This window comes from Cetorhinus maximus, chromosome 5 (genome assembly GCF_964194155.1).
Source record: "Cetorhinus maximus chromosome 5, sCetMax3.hap1.1, whole genome shotgun sequence".
Lineage (NCBI taxonomy): Eukaryota > Metazoa > Chordata > Chondrichthyes > Lamniformes > Cetorhinidae > Cetorhinus > Cetorhinus maximus.
The window spans coordinates 81229804-81245511 of NC_135883.1; the positions used below are offsets into that span (position 1 = coordinate 81229804).

General features: G+C 42.0%; 1 protein-coding gene across 1 annotated transcript in view; it reads left to right on the forward strand.

Annotated features, from left to right (window-relative positions):
• The first annotated feature begins 309 nt into the window (after positions 1-309).
• Positions 310-15708, forward strand: part of arhgap18 (Rho GTPase activating protein 18) — a 107736-nt gene continuing 92337 nt past the window's right edge. Inside the window, exon 1 of the mRNA XM_078541292.1 lies at positions 310-440. Within this exon, the coding sequence (XP_078397418.1) occupies positions 325-440 (116 nt within the window). The 5' untranslated portion in view covers positions 310-324. The remainder of the gene's footprint in view (positions 441-15708) is intronic.

A 15708-nucleotide genomic window follows, 5' to 3' on the forward strand; every position in this document is an offset into this window, starting at 1 on the left:
TGTATTTTTTGATATTAGTTTCCTTCACAACTCAATGCTTTTATTTGTAAAAGTTGGAAAGAATATATATACCAACATTGGCAAATACCAAGAAATTCAGTAATGACACGCTCGAAGTTCAGTGTCTTTAATTTTACTGTTTCTTGTTTGGAACAACAAAGGCTTTTTCATGCACTAACCCTACCCTTCTTCAAAATTGTAGGGGTGGAGTTTCAATATGGAAATGATCCACGTTGCCAAGCAAGGAAGGAGTTTTATTACCCTTCTCTGCTTTATGTCGTGTCCAGTTGATCAATAACTAGCAGAAATTATGCCTCACACACTATGAATCCACTGCCTACTTCTCAGAGCGTAATTTTAACGGGATATCATTTAAATGATGAATCCACTGATGGTGTTGCGAACAGCGTAAAGGAGGAGACGGAACTCTCTTCACCAGGGTAGGAATATTATTCTTCAGTAAGAGGGATTGCATTATCTGTGAATGGCTTCAAAGAATCTCAGCACTTTGAAACATGCCTGTGCGTTAGTCATATTTCAATGTGTCAGTGCAGTGCAAAGGTTTCGGCTGCTGTGGTTAATTACTGTTGATCAATGATGCAAAGCTTTTTAAAAAAAAGTCTTTTCTACTATTTCAGAATTTGTCTGACCATAAATTGTGGAACTGCATGTTGTTACAAACCTGAATACTATTCGGATTTTAGTCCCTGTGCCATAGACTGAGCCTCTGTTAAACATGTACGTGCTTGTTTTACTGGGCTAGATTGTTGAAATACATCACAAAGTCTTTAATGTGAACTAAAACTGTAGCAGATCAAAATGAGTTGCAATTTTCTTTTGCAGAAAATATATTCTAGAAATTAGGAATTTATGTTCGCAAAGCAGAAACTCATTGTCATTATTGGCAATTGCAAAGAAATTATCTATTGTATTCGAATCACAAATTACATCACATTATATGTTACATATTTCTGCATTTTTACGAGGTACTGGTGTTCAAGTGTGTTTGCTGTTGCTACAATCACGTCATTGCACATCACATCTACTTCAAATCTCAAAAGGCTTTATTTTGATATGCCTCAGCTGAACATTTCAGCCTTTTTTTCTTGACAGTTTTGTGACTCATTCAGAAACAAATACTGAGTTTACACAACTCCTGTCATTATAGCATTTCTTATCTGTGGTATTCTACTAAAGTTTTAAAAACCTCCAATAAAATCTTCATTTGCACTGCATGAATTATTGGTTCTGCCTTCTGTTATTATAAAACACATTGGCCTAAACATTCATTAGCACTGTTCCCATTTTACAGGAGCAGAAGTGCTCCTCCCATCTCCACAGCATTACTGAAGACTGTTACCCATCTAATTGCAATGAGGCTTGGCATCCAATCTTGCTCAGGGATCACAGGCTGATCCTAACCAATTCCTCTGCCCTTTGACTCCATTGATAATTCAAAATTAAATAAGATTTTTTTTATATACTTATTGGACATCTAGGCACTTGGATTCTTAATTGAAAGAGTCAGACCGATTCATTTAGTGATCATAATGAGTTGATACAGGAGAGAAGACAACTGGCTTGAAGACAAAGGGTGACTCCATAGACTGAACAGTGGAGCAGCTGGCGGACTTCATTCCCTTGGCAAGGGCCCTTAGTGCCACCTCTGAATAGAGCAATACAAGTAACAAGACTAGTCAAAAACATATGGTGTGACATCAGTGGCAATGTTTTGGAGCAGGCCCTTCACTACCTCCACCAGATAAATCAGAACATCCAGGAAGCAGGAAGGCATTGTCCTTATACTTGAAGCCAATATACGCCTTCTGTGGGCTCTTGGTGTTCCAGAGCATAATTATCAGTGTTGAAATTCCTGATGAATGTATCTTGGATGGGATGGAACTTCTGTCCACACTGATTGCATTCCTAACTCCAGTCCATATCTTGAAGGTAGAAACATTTCTATTTTGTGGAGAGTACTGACAAGACATCTGGTTCAGGTGAGATTCCACTGTGGTGAAATGCTGCAATTCAAAAGTTTAGAACTCAAGGTTCCATATGCCAGTTTCTTAAAGCTTTATGATCGATTACCTTTGGGAAACTGTCATCTTAAATTTAAATCTCACCCAAAAGTCATAGCAATGTTGAACATACAGGTATTACTAAATGGTTAAATTACATAATATGACATGTTTCTCTCATTTATTTTTCAAAATAATTAGTATTGTTCTCCCCCACTTCCACTTAGTGGAAAAAAGTGATAGGTATTTGACTTAAGTGGGTCCTGTCCCAAATTCACCACCTACTAAATTTACCTTGGGCCAGAATTTTCCATCAAATTCAGCATTAGACTAATAGAGTTCACTATCATTTATGCATAAACGCTACAGCTACTTCAGGTGTGCAGCTATACCTGAAAATCCCAAAGTTGCTGTCTATGGTGTGCCGCTCTCATTAAAATGGCATCTCTTTGTCTGATCCATCATTGAAATAAATTGAATGACATGAAGTTGCTGCATTAGCAGAAACAAAACTAAAATCAGAAACATAGAAAACAGGACCGAATGACCTACTCCTGCTCCTTCGAGCCTGCTCAGCCATTCAGGATGATCCTCTATCTGAACACCATACTCCCTGACACTTCTAGATTCCAGAAATCTATTTCCTTTTTAAATATTCAGTGACTTGGCCTCCACAGCCCTCTGTGGTAGAGAATTCCAAAGCTTTACCACCCTCCGAGTGAAGAAATTTCTCCTCATCTCAATCCTAAATGGCCTACCCCCTATCCTGAGACTGTGACCCCTTGTTTAGAACCCCAGCCAGAGGAAAGATCATCCCTGCATCCGGTCTATCCATCCCTGTCAGAATTTTATATGTTTCAAGATCTCCTCTCACTCTTCTAATCTCCAGTGAATACAGGCCTAGTCGACTTAATTGCTCCTCATACAACAATCCTGCCATCCCAGGAATCAGTCTGGTGAAACGTTGTTGCGCTCCCTCTGTGGTAAGGAGACCAAAACAGACGTGATCCTCTAGGTGTGATCTCACCAAGGCCCTGTACAGCTGCAGTAAGACATCCTTGCTCCTGTACTTAAATCCTGTTGCAATGAAGGCCAAAATACCATTTGCATTCCTAACTGCTTGCTGCACTTGCATGCTTGACTGGTGTACAAGGACACCCAAATCCTTTGTACATCAACATTCACTGATCCATGCCAATATGTTACCCCCAATCCTATGTTTTAATTTTACACACTAACCTCTTATGTGGGACTTTATCAAAAGCTTTCTGAAAATCCAAATACACCACATCCAAGGGTTCTCTCTTACCTATTCTACTAGTTACATCCTCAAAACACTCCAGTAAGTTTGTCAAACATGATTTCCCTTTCATAAATCCATTTTGACTTTATCTAATCCCATTAATGTTTTTGAAGTGTCCTGTTATCACATTCTTTATAATAGACTGTAGCATTTTCTCCACTACTGATGTTAGGCTAAGTGGCCTGTAATTCCATTGTCTCCCTCCCTCCTTTTTTGTTAAAGAAAGATGAAAAGTGGGGTTACATTTACCACCCTCCAATCTGCCAGGACTGTCCCAGAATCTACAGAATTTGGGAAGATGACAATGCATCCAGTATTTCCATGGCCACCTCCTTTAGTATCCTGGGATGTAGATTATCAGGCCCTGGGGATTTATCAGCTTTCAGTCCCATTAATTTCTCCAGCACTATTTTTTTAGTAATACTAATCTCCTTCAATTCCTCCTGCTCACTAGACCTTTGGTTCCCCACCCTTCTGGGGAGTTATTTGTGTCTTCTTCTGTGAAGACAGAACTAAAGTAGTTGTTTAATTGCTCTGCCATTTCCTTGTTCTCTGTTATAAATTCTCCTGTTTCAGGTTGTAAGGGAACTACATTTTTCTTGACTAATCCTTTTATTTTTATGTACTTATAGAAGTTTTTACAGCCTGCTTTTATGCTTCTTGCAAGTTTACTCTCACATTCTATTTTTCACCTCTTAATCTCTTGGTCCTCCTTTGCCAAATTCTAAACTGCTCCTAATCCTCAGGCTTCCTAATTTTTCTAGCAACTTTATATGACTCCTCTTTGGATCTAATACTATCCTTAACTTCTTTTGTTAGCCATGGTTGGGCCACTTTTCTTGTTTTTTTTTGCACAAGCAAGGAATGTATAACTGTTACAATGCACACATTCTTTCCTTAAATATTAGCCATTGCCTATCCACTGTCAAGCCTTTTAATGAAGTTCCCCAATCTGTCGTAGCCAACTCATCCCTCATTCCTTCATAGTTGGACCTTAGTTTCAGGTTGGATTACTTCACTTACCATCCTAATGAAGAATTCTATCATGTTATGATTAATTTTCCCTAAAGAACCCCGCACATCAAGATTATTAATTAACCCCTTCTTGTTGCACAATACGAAATCTAGGATAGCCTGTTCCCTAGTTGGTTCCTTTTCACATTGGCCTTAAAAAAAAAAATCTCATACATACTCAAGGAATTCATCCACCACCGTATTTTGACAATTTGGTTTGCCTAGTCTATATGTAGATTAAAGTCATCCATGATTACTGCAGCACCTTTGTTACATGTATCTCTAATTTCATGTTTAATGCCGTTGCCTAACACCACTGTTGTTTGGAGGCTCGTAGACAACTCCCACCAATGATTTCTGCCCCTTGTTGTTTCTTAGCTCCACCCAGATTGATTCTGCATCTAGATTTTCTGAGCCAATATTCTTTCTCACTATTGTACTAATTTCTTCCTTAACTAACAACACCACACCACCTCCTTTTCCTTTTTGCCTGCCCCTCCTAAATATCAAACACCCTTGGATATTCAGTTCCCGGCCTAGGTCATCCTGCAGCCATGTCTCCATAGTCGCAATCATATTTGCGCTGTTAATTTGTCTACCTTGTTTGTGAATCTGTATGCATTCAGATACCAGTGCCTTTAGACTTGTATTTTTAACATTTTTACACATTTTTTGGTGCTATGGCCCTATTTGCTGCTAGTCCTTGTTTCTACTGCCTTCCACTTTTGCTTCCTACTTTTCTGTCTTTCATTCCTCTTTGTTTCCCTCCCCTGTATCTTCCTGCTCAGGTTCTCATCCCCCTGCCACTCTAGTTTAAACAACCCTCCCCCCAACACCACCAGCGAATACCCCCGTGAGGATATTGGTTCTGGTCCTGCTGGGGTGCAACCTTTCCAGCTTGTACAGGTCCCACCTTCCCCAGAATCAGTTCCAATGGCTCAGGAATCCAAATCCCTCCCACCTACACAATCTCTCCAGTCACACATTCATCTGGTCTATTCACCTATTTCTGATCTCGCTAGCATGTGGCACTAAGAGTAATCCTGAGATTACTACCTTTGAAGTCCTGCTTTTTAATTTATTTCCTAGCTTTCTATATTATGCTTTCAGGACCTCATCCCTCTTTTTACCTATATGTCATTGGTGCCAATACCAATATGGACGACAACATCTGGCTTTTCACTCTCCCCCTTCAGAATTTCCTGCAGCCACTCAATGACACCCTTGACCCTGGCACCGGCGAGGCAACATACCATCCTGGTGTCACATCTGCAGCCGCAGAAACATCTATCTGTTCTCCTTACAATAGAATTCCCTGTCCCTATCGCTCTCCCACTCTTGTTTGTTTACCCCACCCCCCCTCCAGCTGAGCCACTCATGGTGCCACAGACTTGGTTTCTCAGGGGAATAGAGCAAGAGCCATCTCCCCCAGCAGTATCCAAAACAGGAAATCTGTTAGAGAGGGAGATGGACCCTGGGGACTCCTGCACCACCTGCCTCATGTTTTTACTTTGTCTGTCAGTCACCTATTCCCTTTCTGCCTGCGCATTCTTTACCTGAAATGTGACCACCACACTGTACATGCTATCCATGAAGATCTCAGCCTTGCGGATGCTCCGGCAGTTGACTCCAACCACAGCTCCAGCTCTGAAATGCGGATTTTGAGTAGCTGTAGCTGGAGATACTTCCTGCACACTGGAAGTGTCCCTGACTTCCCAAATCACACAGGAGGAGCACTGCATGTGGCCAAGCTGCCCTGCCATTACTTACCCTTAAATTGCTCCCTTTACTTTTACTTCCTCTAGTTTAAAAAGGTGTATTAAATATATACTAGGGACCTTACTTCTTATAGCATAAACACTACTTAATCTAAACTAAAGACCAGTTTTTAGTTTAAAGACTGCAAAGTAGAAATACTGACCAGGTCCTACTTACCAAGGCTGCCACTGGTCTTAAGCCTGGTTTCCATCACTAAGGGTGCCACACGACTTGCATTATCAAAAACAAAAGAGCACCTCTTTCCCTTCCTCGCCTAATTCCTTAATCACCCAACTTCACTCAGTTGGCTGGCTTTATATGCTGCTAAGAGAAAGGCTAGCTGACCTAGTCACAGAAGAACCAGTTTCAGCTGCTTCTTTGATTAACTAAGCCCAACTGCTCACCCAGTGGAGACAGTTAAAACCCAGCTTAAGGCTGGAAACTTTAGAATTTAAACTGTAGATTTCGGTTAAATGTACTACAAACAAAATTAGACTTTTACAAAGATTTTTTAAAAATTAAGACTCCTTAGTCACCATCCACAAGCATTCAGCCCTAGGTCAAACTGAGTTTGCTGGTTGGCTTAAACGCTCCTAAAACAAAGTTAAGACTTATTATTTCAAGGCTAAGTACCATTTCATCAACGTGCTAGGTGTTAATTACTGTCAGTCAATCTACATTTCAAAAGTTCTTCATTAACTGTGGAGCACAGTGGGACATCTGATATGAAAGGCGATATAGATGCTTTCTAACACAAAAGCATAATAACTTGAATGTTGGAAATCTGAAATAAAAAAGCAAAATCATGGAAATATGCAGCAGGTCTGGGAGCACCTGCGGAAAGAGAAAAACAGTAGAATGTTTCTGTTCGATAATCTTTCTTTCTAAATTGGCTTACCTTTGGATTGCCTCGTATACCCCAGTTCAGGCACCCATAAAGGCCAAAAAAGGACCCAGTGCAATATTGATGAAATGTAGCTTAACTCATTTGCTAAAGACATCAGTAACTGAGTCAAAGACAGATATGATTAACTAATATTACCTTATTTAGCAATATCAATGATAATGCAATGGGCACCATCACAGGCAAAACATCGAGGGTTGAAATTTGATATCAATCAAACTATTTTAGACATTATGGTATTTTAGGTGCATTACAATGGGACTAAATTTCAACAGGGCCTCTCTTGTTTTGCTGTCATAACTTTGGCTGAATCACATTTATGTGGATTAAAGTGAATTTCTGGCAAACCTTTGTCAAAGCTATGGTGGTAGAGCAGAAAGACCCCTAAAGAAATTCTCCTCCAATATCTCAGCATTAACTGGGTTTTGCTTAGTGACAGCATAAAATACATTGTTGAAGATTATAGTACAGCCGTACCAATATTAAGCTTATAGCCCATGTAAAAAATATATCATTGGTAAGTTTTCAATATCTGTCCCTTTATGCTGTGAGCGTATACCCCTCCCCCCTTTTTGTAGTAGTTGGCTGATGCAGCATTGAACATTTCATTCACCCTGGCATGCTTGGGTTTCATCACTGCTGTGAGTCATCACCCATGGCCGTTGACTTATTTCTTTGATTGTGCTATAAATGTTTGTACTCTCCCTCTTCCTTAAAAAGGGCTATTAATTGTTTTGATGCAGTTTATAGTCTTCTATTTTGCTACACACTTACTCATTTTTACATTTCTAGCTTACCCTCTAGTCTTTGCCAAGGAGTGAATGATGCCTAAAATTTCTGATTATGTTAGCATTTTCACTAGCAACTTCTCCTTAGGATTTGCATAGCCACCGGGGGAATGAGTTAATCCTTTCTCCAATTATCAAAAAGGCCAGACAACAAAAACACAATAAACTAACAATTAGTTAATTAACCATAGAATCATAGTTAACAGAACTTTAACATTGAATACAGAAATAATTAGTAGAAAAGCTTAATTAATGAAATAAATAATAGTTCCAAAAGTAGTTTTGCTATTATATAGGATATGTAGCACAGAAACAGACAATTTGGGCCAACCAGTCCACACCAGAACAGTTTGTCACAGTAATTCAGCATTTACCACTTATTGAAGGTTTATTATAGGTTTACAGGAGATCTGTCTGAGATTGATACCAGTTGGTGATTCCTTAAGTTATAAGTGATAAGTTAACTTCATTAGGTAGCCAGTCTACTGAATAGATTAAAGTATGTATGCTTATAGTTAAGAGTGTATTTAGAACTCATAGGACCTTGTCCTTATGAGCTGACGTAGATGAACTGGGTGCCTTAACTTCCTCTGGAAGGATAGTACCAGCCTTCCGAAATGTCAGATTAATGTATCTCCATCTGTAGACCTGATAGTCATTCCTCTTGTATCCTCTGCTCATGAATATATTCATCTGCTGCATTGGTAGCTGTACCTTGACTAGCTGGCTTAAATCTCAATTTACTTGATCTCAGGGTAATGTGTGCATCTAAGTGAAATATTTGAATCTGCCAGTACCTGGCTGCTATAGACATACAATTTTAACCTTTGTAACCTTTCTCCCCCTCTGTGGGGGATGCAGGTTCTATTTAACAGAGGTACCCCACCACATCTGCTAAATATAGAACTGCTACACCTTCTACTACAAGAAATACAAAAGGAACAAGAATTTTACTGAGACTGAGAGCCGACGACTTTATTGTCAAAAATATCATTTAGATATCCTTAATTTCCAAAGAAAACTCCTCGATAGTATTGACCAATCTGTTAGAATAGCTCAGATCTTCTGGTATCAATCATTTCATACAGCCATGTTGATCTCCAAATCAATGAAGCATGTTAGCTCTCATGTTTACTTGTCAGTTCCTCAAGTCTTCCAGGAGGTCCAAATAAGATGGGGTATTTTAATGAGCCTCTTTAACAAGCTGTCTCCGGGCCTGTAGTGTTGATGCCATGTTTTCCATCCAAAGTAAGGAATGTTTTGTTTGTATAAGCCTTCATAGTTTAATTAGCATTAACCATTTCCTCTCCTAACATTCAGTTTGACTACTGACTCCATTTCAAGGATATAATTAAGGCAATTACTGAGGCATCTGCTAAAGCATCAAATTCCTGTTAAGAACAAGCTGTTCCACTTGCAGACAGATTTTTCTCTTTTACTGCATGACACATTGGGCAGAATCTTGTGGAGGTGATGGGGGTCTGGCCTGCTGGCTGGAGAGCCAGCGAGAAACCCATCTACTGAAAGCTGCCAGCTTCTGATCGGCTGGCAGCTCTTTTGCTAAGCAGCGTCACGGGGAGGCACTGGCTGTTCCCAGAACGACAACCAAATGAGGCCCAGCATCGCAAAACGATCCTAGCCTGAGGTAAGTAATGGTGAGAGGGGTTTCATGGGATGGGAGGGGTGGTAACAAGGTAGTGAAGATCGGCAGCAAGGACAGGATGGTGGCTCTCAGTGGGACTCCCTTCCCGGCACCAGGTCCCTCAATCAGGCACTGAACACCCTTGAAGGAGCTACATCTGCCTTAGGGAGATGACAAGCAGCCACACAGGCTTACTTGTCATGCTCCCTGTGTGGCGGTAGGCCTAGTTGCAGCTGAGTTAATGCCAGTGGCAGTGGTATGAGGCCCTTATGTGGTCATTAACTGTCCACTTAAGGGCCTCAGTTAGCGTCAGGGTGGGAAGGTGCACCATGGGCCTTCCCGCCCTGGACTTAGTCCAGTTGGAGGCGGGAAGGCAGCAGGGAGCTCCCCCGCCACCTTATTAAATGCCCTGCCTTGCTCCAAACACGCAACTTAGAGAGGGTAGAACATTCCACTTATTACGGTTATCATGCTCTCTGATTCAGATACATGCCAACCACCAGCACTTCACACTGACAGTCAGCATCACTGATACTCTATTGACATGCTGGAGGCAGGTCTCACAAAACAGCCATTTTGAATGCAGACATGTTTTTGTTTCAAGTCAGCCAAGAGTGCTGTGCAATTTAATTAGACATAGGCATACATCTTTATACATGTAAAACAGTCAGTAATCAGACAAGTGCAGAACTCTGCATATTGTATACATGACAGTCATCTGAATGAACAGGTACAAATGCGTTCTACGTGGGTCGGCAGCAGATCCAATTAGGGGATTTATATTTTAAGGTGGAAAATGCTTCTTACTGTAAACGAGTTTGTGTTGTAGCTAGAATGAATCGAGAAGAAAGGACGATCTTTCATTATTCTTATGTGGTTTTCCTTTCGATTTTAGGAAAGATGTAATCATAGATTCAAAGTGACTGAAGGTTTAGCAAAATCTGCCAGCAGCCAGCTGCCATAAAAGGAAGGCTACCGCATAGGCGTGCCTCCGATCGGCGCCCCCAATTGGGGGCGCGCCGCCATTTTACGTGGGGGGGCCAATTAAGGCCCATCCAATGTGACGTCCACACGGAAGCACTATGCACTCCCTGTGCGGCCCGGCGGGGGGAATCCCTAAACCCGAGAGTGCGCTCTTTCGCACATGCACACGAAAGAACGCATTCATCTCCTTGAAGCTAAGTGCTGCCTCAGGGAGGCCGGCTGTTCTGTCACAAATATTAAAAATAGAAAAAAAAATTTGTGACATGACCCCTCATGTGACACTGTCACATGAGTTGGGACATGTCGATAATTTTTTAAAAAGCTTTAATAAAACTTTTAAAAACCTACGTGAAACCTCATCCCGCCCGTGGATGTGGTTTCATGCTTTTTCTAATTCCCGCCAGAGAAGAAGGTAAAGCTTTAGTGTCAAAAGTAAAATAAAAACAGAAAATGCTGGAAATACTCAGCAGGTCAGGCAGCATCCGTAGAGAGAGAAACAGAGTTAATGGCCGGGATTTTCCATCCCCGCCTCGTGGGTGGGACCCGTCATGGGCGAGGCGGAGCCCCAGCCAGAAGTCCATTGACTTGTGGCGGGACTGGAAGATCCCAACGGCGGGCAGGTATAGAAAATCCCGCCCAATGTTTCAGTTTTCAATTTTTTGGATGCTGAAAGGATGTTTCCCCTTGTGGGACAGAATAGAGCTAGGGTACACAGTTTAAAAATAACGGATTTCCTATTTAAGACTAAGATGAGAAAAAATATTTTTCTCTGAGGGTCTTTGGAACTGTCTTCCCTGGAGAGAAGTGGAGGCTGGGTCATTGAATAATTTTAAGGCAGATCTAAATTCTTGACTAACAAGGGACTCAAAGATTATTGGGGGTAGGCAAAATGTGAAGTTGAGGCCACAAACAGATCGGTCAATATCTTATTGAATGGTGGAGCAGGGTTGAGGGGCTGAATGGCCTACTTTTGCTCTTAGTTCTCATGTTCGTAGGTTGATTTCCCTTCATCAGAACTGAGAAGAGAAATGTAACAGCTTATGAAATGGGGAAGGGGAGGAAGAACAAAGGGAAGGCTTTGAAGAGGTAATAGAAAGGATTGATGAAGGCAGTGCTGTTGATGTGGTGCACATGGACCTCCAAAAGTTGTTTGGTACAGAGCCAAAAAAAAAGACTTGTGAGCAAAGTTATACCTTATGGAATAAATAGGACAGTAGCAACATGGATACAAAATTGGCTGAGTGACAGAAAATAGAGGGTAGTGGCTACTGGATATTTTTCGGGCTGGAGGAAGGTTTGTAGTGGTTGGGACCCTTGCTTTTCCTGATGCATATTAATGAGCTAGGCCTTGGTGTAAAGGACACAGTTTCAAAATTTGAAGATGATACAAAACTTGGTAGCATTATGAACTGTGAGAAAGAAGTGCAGAACTTCAAAAGGACATAGACAAGCTGGTGGAATAGGCAGACAGATAGCAGATGAAGTTCAATGCAGAGAAATGTGAAGTGATTCATTTTGGTAGAAATAACATTGAGAGACAATATAAAATAATGGCACAATTCTAAAGGGGGTGTAGGAGCATAGGGACCTGGGTGTATATGTGCAGCTGGCAGGTTAAGAGAGTATCCTGGGCTTTATTAATAGGGACAGAGAGTACAAGAGCAATGAGGTATGTTGAACTTATATAAGATGCTCCAGCTCTGGGTGCTGCATTTAGGAAGATGTGGAGGATTGGAGGGAGTGCAGAAAAGATTAATGAGAATTGTCCCAGGGATGAGGAACTTTTGTAATGAAGATAGATTAGAGAAGATGGAACTGTTTTCCTTGGAGAAAAGAAGGCTGAAAGAAGACTTAATAGAGGTATTCATGCAGCGAGTAGCTAAGGTCTAGAATGTACTGCCTGAGAGTGTGGTAGGTTCAATCGAAGCATTCAAAAGGGAATTAGACGGTTATCTAAAAATGAAGAATGTGCAGGGTTACGGAGAGAAGGCGGGAGAGTGGCACTAAGTGAATTGCTTATTTGGCGAACTGGTGAAAACAGGATGGGCTGAATGGCCTCCTTCAGTGCTGTAAAAATTCTGTGGTCCTGTGAAATAGATTCATGGTGCAGAAGTCAAAGGGGGGTGGTAATGGGTATAATGAAGAAACAAAAAGATGTATGCAGATGAGGTGTGAATGGCTGCACAGCAGCTATCTGAATGCAAGGTGAAGAATAAAGAAGAAAATGAGAAAAAACAAAATAGCAAAGAAAAAGAAACAAAATGGAGCCGAGATTATGATCTGAAATTGTTGAGCTTAGTGTGGAGTCCAGAACGCTGTAGAGTGCCGAGTCAGAATATGAGACTGAATTTTGAAAAGTCACAAGGACTTTAAAAAAGGCTGCCCAGCAGCAACTTTACACTGCAGGTGGTCTTAACAAGCAGAGACTGGGACTTTTGCCCTTGGTAGGGGGTGCTGCTGGGACTGCAATCAGCCCCCAGAATAACACAGCTTAGATCCCGGAGACAGGTAAGCGGACCTTTTTGGGCAGGGAGGGATCAGGCACCTCAGAAATAGAGCAAGTGGCATGGGTGGGGAGGGTGGGTTCTGAAGACTAGGTGGAGAGGCACAAAAGGAGCGGCATTGTCTTGGGTGGGGAGGAGGGGTGCGGTGGTGGATGTAACCACCCCCCCCCCCCCAACCCCACCCCCCCGCCCCTCCCCTTCCTTCCCACCCTTTCACCAACTTTGTGAAAAAAGCAGCTTCCCACTCTTGCCCAGCTTACACTGCCCACCATATTATGACAGTGGAGACAGATTGAAATCCTGAATGGCCACTTAAGGGCCTCAATATGCCTATGGGCGGGCGAGCTAGTGGGCACCTTTACCCACCTTCCTAGTATGTGCACCAGGTTAGGGGTAGGCAGGAACACCTGTTGTATTTTATGTGCCCCGTGACTGAAAACACGCCAGCCAGTGGGGTCATAAAATCCAGCCCATGATGAGCTTACGTTAAGCTTCATTGAAACACTGCAGCAGGGCAAGGACAGAAAGATCAGAGTGGGAGCAAGGCGGAGAGTAGAAATGACAAGCGACTGGAGGCTCAGTGTCATGCTTGTGGACTGAATGGAGATGTTCTGCAAAGCTGTCACCCGGTCTACATTTGGTCTCCCCAGTGTAGAGGAGACATAGCCTCAGCAGCGAATACAGCATGCTAAATTGAAAGAAGTACAAGTAATTCACTGTTTCATTTGGAAGGAGTGTTTGGGGTCTTGGACAGTGAGAAGGGAAGAGGTGAAGGGCAGGTATTGCATCTCCTGCACTTGCATAGAAAGATGCTGTGCGAAAGGGATTGGTTGTTAGAGATGACTGAGAAGTGGAGCAGAGTGTTGCAGAGGGAATGGTCCCTTTGGAATTCTGAAATAGACCCTTTGCTATGGCACATTTCCATGTAAGCGTGGGAGATGCAACACCACTCCTTTTAACTCTTTCTCAGCAGGGCTGTTTTGTATGGTGAAGTTGTGCAGAGTCCAGTAGGATCGAACTATGCCACATGAGCTGGAGCATATTGCAGAGCAGGTCCCAGTCAGCGCTCTGCCAGCATATCTTCTGTTGAAATGAAGGATCCTATAAATATTGGCACACATAATCTGCACGAGAATACAAGTACACAAAAATTAGAGGCAGTAGTAGGCGGTGGCATAGTGGTACTGTCACTGGACTGGTAACCCAGAGACCCAGGATAATGCTCTGGGGTCCCGGGCTTGAATCCCACCATGGCAGATGATGGAATTTGAATTCAATAAAAGTCTAATGATGACCATGAAACCATTGTTGATTGTCGTAAAAACCCATCAGGTTCACTTTAGGGAAGGATATCTGCTGTCCTTACTTATCTGGTCTGGCCGACACGTGACTCCAGGCCCACAGCAATGTGGTTGTCTCTTAAATGCTCTCTGAACAAGGACAAGGGAAATTAGGGATGGGCAATAAATGCTGGCCTAGCCAGTGACACCCACATCCCAAGAATAAATAATTTAAAAATATCAGCCCCTTGAGCAGGCTCCACCATTCAATAAGATCATGGCTGATCTGAACCTGCTTTCCTCTCTACCTGCATAACCCTTGTCGATCAAAAATCTATCCATATTCAATGGACCAGATTCCACTGCTGCCTGGGGAAGAGAATTCCACAAACTAACGACCCCCTGAGATCCCCATCTCCATCTTAGATGGGAGACCCCTAATTTTTAAACTGTGTGCTAGACTTCCTCACAAGGGGAAACATCCTCTCAGCATCCCCCCCAGTCAAGTCCCCTCAGGATCTTCTATGTTTCAATATGATTACCTGTCATTCTTCTGAACTCCAATGGGTACAGGCCCAACTTGCTTAATCTTTCCTCAAAAGATAACCCCTACATCCCAGGAATGAGTTGAATGAACCTCTTTAAACTGCTTCTAATGAAATTATATTCTTTCTAAGGAGACCAAGGCTGTACGCTGTACTCCAGATGTGGTCTAACTAAGGCCCTGTACCGCTGTAGCAACACTTCCCTACTTTTATACTAAATTCCCCTTGCAATAAATACCAAAATTCCATTTGTCTTCCTAATCACTTGCTGTACCTACATACTAACTTTTTGTGATTCATGTATCAGGACACCCAAGTCTCTCTGTACCATAGAGTTCTGCCCTACCATAGAGTTCTGCAGTTTCTCTCCATTCAAATAATATACTGCTTTTCTAGTCTTCCTGTCAATGTGGACAAGTTCCCATTTTTCCACATTATACTCCATCTGCCAAATTTTTGCCCACTCACTTAACCTATCTATATCCCTTTGTAGACTCTCTATGTCCTCTTGACCACTTACTTTCCTACCTAGATAAAAACAAAAAGCTACTGCGGATGCTGGAAATCCAAAACAAAAACAGAATTACCTGAAAAAACTCAGCAGGTCTGGCAGCATCGGTGGAGAAGAAATCAGTTAACGTTTCGAGCCTTCACGACCCTTCGGCAGAACTGTTCTGCCGAAGGGTCGTGAAGGCTCGAAACGTTAACTGATTTCTTCTCCACCGATGCTGCCAGACCTGCTGAGTTTTTCCAGGTAATTCTGTTTTTGTTTTACTTTCCTACCTACTTTTGTGTCATCAGCAAATTTAGCAACCACACATTCAGTCCCTTCATCCAAGTCATTGATATGTAGATTTAGAAAGTGCAAGTCTTTCCTTTTGAGATAACTAAAGGATTTCTGTAAAAGTTCACAATCCCACATTGTTCCAATACTCTATGCTGTTCGCCTGTTATGAAAACAAAAA